Here is a 6,000-nt window from a genome sequence, read left to right on the forward strand (position 1 = left end):
ATTTATGGCCTTCCAGATCTTGCTGGATTCCAACTCCCATCAGTCCCACTCAGTATGGCCAATAGTCAGGGATTAGGGTGATGGAGTCAAACAACATCAGAAGAGCCACAGATTGTCCAACCTGGAAGTAGCGCATGCTCTAGCCAAAAGGTATACACTTTACTATCCCAATGGTTCAGTGGAAAAGATTTAAATATGTGCTGAAATCTCCCAATTGAAATCAATGGGATCTGAAAGGTCTTCACTTTGACAGGATCAAGGTTTAAGTGTTTAGTCATCTATTGTACAGTTTTAGTTCAGAAACCATCAGCTTGTGGGGATGTCCATGATTAAATTATAATTAATAGAAAATGAATTTGGAATTATTTTTCCATTGTATTTTGACAACACCAAAAGCAGAACAGACTAGACGGAGCCAAGGAAAAAGGGGAAAAATGAAACTGTATAAAGATGTTGTTTATGTTAGGATATATGTAAGCCAGGGTTAGGGTTACTATTAATTTGGGGGGGTCCTTATTTTTGTGCCTGTTGCAGGCTTATAAGACATTACATAGCCAAACAAATATTCCAAATTCCCAAAAATAACCCTGGCAATGTAATCTGAATTATACTGATTACAAGTGTTGACATTCTAGCCCCTTCATAACTAATCAGGTGTGTAAATATAAATATAAGGAAAGTTTGATTGCTTTTTAAATTTTAGGCAGTGGCCCTAAACCAAAGATTCCTCAAGTGTATTCCCCTGGATGGGTACCTCCATGAAAATCTGTCCACATGTACCTGTGAAACAGATGGCCAACGCAGTCAACTAAGCTCTGAGTATGTCTATCACTTGTTTGAGGAGTGGCCTAGATTTGGTCCTCTTCTTTCTAGAAAGCAACCAGTGCTTTCAAAGCTTACCATATTGATGTAATTTGGAATGTATACTAGACTGAATCAACATACATTCAGCCTTGGGTGCTGTACTGAGGATTTTTGGAACATGACCCAGCAAGGAAAACAATATGTGGAAGCTGCTCCGTGCAAATTACCCATGCTGAATAGGATTGAGAGTTTGGGTTCTTATCAATGTTTAGCAATACAATATTTATTATCTATGGTTTTATTATCTCTGAAATTCATAAATATTTGAAATGAACAGGGTCATTACAAAGTTATCAGTTTGGAAATACAAAAAAGTAGAAAGATCATGCCAAATAGAAGTAAACTAAACTGTGTTTAGGTGATTAAGCATACCGATGTTCAGGTTGTTAATAGTTAAAATTTACAGATCACTGTTAAAATGCATATAGAAAAACTGAAGCACAAGCGTAAGGAGCAAGGCAAGAAAACATAGGGACAGTGGAATATAGAAGGAAGTTTGATCTAACAATTTGTCATACCTTGTATAAGTATAATTTCAGTAAAGCACAAGAGATAAATTTACATATTTAAATATATGTTTGGCCAAACATACTCAGTAGTCTAAAAAAAGTGCTTCGTTTGAAAAATAAATACTGAGATGGGAAAACATGCTCAAAACCTGAAACTATAAGAACAAAACATAAAGATGGCAAAATTTAAGGAATATAAACCACTGTATTTTTCCACTTTAATGTTATATTTCCAAGTATGATAGCAAACTTGAACATTTCTTTGCTTGTATTCAGTTTCAGAAGATAATACTTGAAATTGTGGAACACTTAAAAAGTAACATTACAAATCAATAAAATGTTTTCAACTGCAACTGTAATAAACTAGGTTGCAAAATTAATTTTAATACAGATGTTTTTGTTTGTTTATTTGTTTTTGGAGGGGGATCCCAAATCCTATATGCTCTTACCATCCATGCATTATGGACCTGAAAAGATTAGCCAAGGATTGCTAAAACTGCCTTGGCAATAAATAAAGAGGAAAAAATAAACTTGAAATAGGGATTTTGTATTTTAGCCCATATTTGTATCTCTCAGGCAAGCTGGTATTAAGTAAGGGTCACTTCCCATGTACGGAGAAAACAATTTTTGTGAATAATAATGATAAAACCTTATGGAATGCAGCAACAATAAAAAAATGTATTCTCAGATGACTGCATTGGGGCCAAGTCAATATTAGTCCCACTTCACCCACGCACAAGCATAGTCTAAAAATGCTGTCAGTCTGATAAGAATTTCCTGGTTTACTTTGTTACATCAGATTCTTAAGTTAAAGGGTAAAACAGCCCTTGCTGAATTGCTAGAAGAACAAGATGTTGGGCTTTCTTAAAAAAAAAAACACAACTCCCTCTTTTGCTGCCTTTAGATTGGTAAAAGAACTTATTACTTTAAAACAACAAAGCGTTGACGTTTGTTTCACTACTTGTGGTGCTCTGCACACATATTAGACTTACAGACAATCCTGTACATGTTTACTCAGAAGTAAGACCTACTGTGTTCAATGGGGCTTAGTATATGTGTTCGGAACTGCTGCCATGGTAATAATATGCAGATGGTTCACTCAGACCATTGTTAGAGTTAATTATAATGAATTAAGTTTGGTACAGAAATAACATTGTTTACATCCAGACAGTAATGCTCTTAATTAAAAACACAGAGCAACCAGTTAAAACAGTAAAAGCAACGAAAATTGCAGTCCTATACACATTTAGCTGTGCTTTAAGCTCTATTGAAGTCAATGGGGCTTACTTCTGAGTTGACACGTATAGAATTGTACTGGAAGACTCTTGTGGCACATAAAATAACAGATTTATTGTAGTGTACATTTTTGTATACGAGAGTCCACTTTGTCAGAGGCATCTGATGAAGAGGGCTTCCTTTAGTCCACAAAAGTGTATATCAAAATAAATCTGGTAGTCTTTAAAGTGTTACAAAACTCTTTTGTTACTGTCCTTGTTGCCGCAACAGACTGGCACAGTTAACCCTCTGGAATTATGAAAATGAAGTTCTGGTGACACAGTTGAAAGACCAACAACTACAAGTCTGACTGGGATCCCAATTTAAGGAACACACATTTACTTGGAAGTAAGCTCCTACATACCATAATCCAAAATACATGGTATGGGCAGGAAGACCTACTGATTTGGCTGGATCTCACTTCCAAGCAACTGTATTCAGAATGTGTGTTAGAAGCAAGGAAACTAACTTCCAAATAAATGGATCTGGCAGTCCATCCAGTTCTAAACATATTTACTTGGAAATGAAGTCCTACTGAAATCAATGGAACTTGGTTTCGAAACCATACGTTCAGAAATAAGGATCTGCATGGAACCTTCATTCTAACGGTACCACCCCAGCATTCATTCAGAAATCGGGGGGGGGAGGGTGAGCCAGATAAGCAAAAGGCCAGCTACCAAGGTAAGCTCTCTCCCCGCTCCAAACCTGTCTTCTCCCCGCGTTCTCGCAGAGCCTCCTTCTGATTCAGGGGTCTGAACAGCCCTGTGGCTGCTGCGTCATGGCTAGGTAATGCGGCAGAGCTCTCCGTCTGCCCTGACCTCAACCCCTGCTTGAAACTCCGCTCCCAGTTGGCAACTTCTGCATCGGGCTGGCCTCGCGCTCCCAGCAGCCCCACGCGCTTTTTACCAGGAGCGGAGGCGAGTGCCGCGCGCGGGCCCATTGCGGGCCTGCCCTTCCCTTCAGGTGCCGGAGGAAGGATACAGCAGGCAGCCCAGGAGAGACGCCTCTAGCTCGCCTTGCTCAGCTTACCTGGCTAGGCTCTCCCAACCTAAAGGCTGTAGAGAAAAAGGACACACACACACGAGTCCATACCCTTCTCAAGTATTCTCTCTCACACACGCACACCCTCCCTCTCTCGCCTACGCTGTTTAAGGCGCACAGACACGCGTTCTCGAGGTCCTCCTGCGCGTCACCCATTCACATTTCATTGCGGCCTCTTCACTCACAGCCAGACACACTTTCTCTGGAGAGAGAGGTAGACGTTGTGAGGTAACCCGCCAGAGGGGGCAACTTGGGGGGGGACCATTGAAATACAATTATTACCTTCCCGCTATTAGGTTTTGATCGCCCCAAGGATTTTCTGACTTGGGTACTAAGCTGCCTTGGGTCTTCTCTGTTGATGCTTTCACACTAGTGAGGCCCTAAAACCCCACTTCAGTCTATGTCATAGACACAGAGTTGTATTTGAATCCTACTCAAAGTAAACCCACTGAAATTAATGAACCTGAGTTGGTCGGGAAGGGCAGTACCTCAGTGGCAGAGCGTCTGCTTTGCATGCAGAAGGTCGTAGGTTCAGTCCCCAGGATCTCAAGGTAGGGCTGCGAGAGACTCCTACCTGAAACCCTGGAGAGCCACTGCCACTCAGTGTGGACAGGACTGAACTGAATGGACCAACTGTCTGATTCGGTATAAGACAGCTTCTTATGAACTTCAATGGGTCTCGTCTGAGTAGGACTAGCGCTGAATACCACCCACAGTCGCCTTCAGCCTCTTCTCAGCACCTTAGCCCTCAGGCGTGTTCTTTATTTATGGACCTGTGCACCTGGCATTCACACTTCTGCTTGGTTTTGTGTGGGGGGGGGCACACACACAGTGACAAGCAGAAACCTCAATTCACTATTTCTCACAAGTAGCGGCTGGTAATTTGTGCCATAGCCAAGTGAATGTATGTGCCTGCGACGTGGGAGACTCTGGCGGAGAGACAAAGCGAGCGTCTGTGCGAGGAAGAACGGGTGACAGTAAAAGGCCGCACAGACATTCCTAAGATAGGAGTTGTGACGCACATCGACACTTATATCAACATTCCTGTGTAGTCACGCATACTTAATATTATGTAACCACACACCCATAGGACATGCTTAGGACGGATTCACACGTGCACCAACCGCCGGACAGTAGCATCACACAGTCACTTGCGTGTCAAGACAGAACTTCCGCGTCTGCTGGCGTCAGAGCCAAGACCGTGTTTTGCAAGGGAGTCTCTTCACCCAATGAGCGGACGCCCTGGCTCATAAGTATGCGAGGCACCTAGACACGTGTAAACCAGCGGAAGAGCCACCGAGTCCCTAGCCAGAAAAGAGTTCCAGCACTCCTTATTCACCCGGACACTTCCTCCAAACTTTGCTGCCACCTGGCCTTCTTCCTATCCATCCCACACCCGCCGCTGCGGTCCTTCTTCCACTCCTAGAATAAAAACTGTCCCGCCTCCTGTCCGTCCTCTCCCACCCGCCGACGGAAGGTCTCACCTGTTGGCTCTGCGTGAACGGCGGCGCAGAGCAAGGGACCGAGGGGCACGCTGCCACAGCACTGCGCACCTTCAACTGGGGCGGGCAGCACGTCGCCTGCGGCTGGTGCCTCACCACGTCCGAGCAGCTCATGGCAGCAGCGGGACTTGCTAATGCCACCGTCCGGAGGAGTTGAAGTCGAGCCTGCCAGCCGCCACCGCGATTCCTGGGCACCGAGCTGCCTTCTCCCAGCTGGGCTCGGGAACGGAGCCTTGGGGTACGGAGCCAAGTGGCGGAAGCGCCTTCATCTTCAGGAGTCTCAGGGAGCCGTTCTGGCACTTATATAGAAGTCCGGCGGCAGCGGCGACGCTGGCTGCATAGGGCGGAGGAGGCACCGTAGCCCGGCGAGGCAGAGAGGGGCAGCACGCCTCCGCCGGCCTGATTATCATACACACAATGAAGGGCTTTTGCTCTCTGCCAATAGCCGGAGCGCGGGGGAGCTGCTGCGTCCCAACTTGGGAAACTCCACCCCTCCGCCTTTGGATTGGAGCAAAGTTTGTGTCCGGACGCAGTGGGGTGGAAAGTGGATTGGCAAAAAAAGAAGGCGTGGGGAGAAAGCGGAACCCGCCCTTTTCTACGGGCTGCTTTTGCCGGCGTGAGTTTTCTATATCAGACTGGAGACCGATAGCATCTGAAGGGCAAAAGTGAGGCTTTGGGCAAGGCGAGGCTCAACCGTCGCCCAGGTCAAGAAGAGACAAACGAGGAAACGAGGAGCCCATTGATAGAGCAGCTTTGTTAGTGACCTGGTCAGTAAGGATGTAAGTACAGGTGAGGTAAAACCTTCCATT

The 6,000-nt window shown here is 45.0% G+C and overlaps 1 protein-coding gene across 2 annotated transcripts in view; it reads right to left on the reverse strand.

The window, feature by feature from the left end:
* VGLL3 (vestigial like family member 3) overlaps positions 1-5,674 on the reverse strand; it is a 43,956-nt gene extending 38,282 nt beyond the window's left edge. Inside the window, exon 1 of one of the 2 annotated variants that reach the window (XM_061629504.1) lies at positions 3,326-3,391. Coding sequence is in view for 1 of the 2 variants with exons in the window: in XM_061629503.1 (XP_061485487.1) it covers positions 5,174-5,305 (132 nt within the window). In the remaining variant the exon portion in view is untranslated. Of the gene's footprint in view, positions 1-3,325; positions 3,392-5,173 lie in introns of those variants that run through there. The other variant, XM_061629503.1, reaches the window with a different exon arrangement.
* Positions 5,675-6,000: the final 326 nt, after the last annotated feature.

This window comes from Rhineura floridana, chromosome 5 (assembly GCF_030035675.1).
Source record: "Rhineura floridana isolate rRhiFlo1 chromosome 5, rRhiFlo1.hap2, whole genome shotgun sequence".
Lineage (NCBI taxonomy): Eukaryota > Metazoa > Chordata > Lepidosauria > Squamata > Rhineuridae > Rhineura > Rhineura floridana.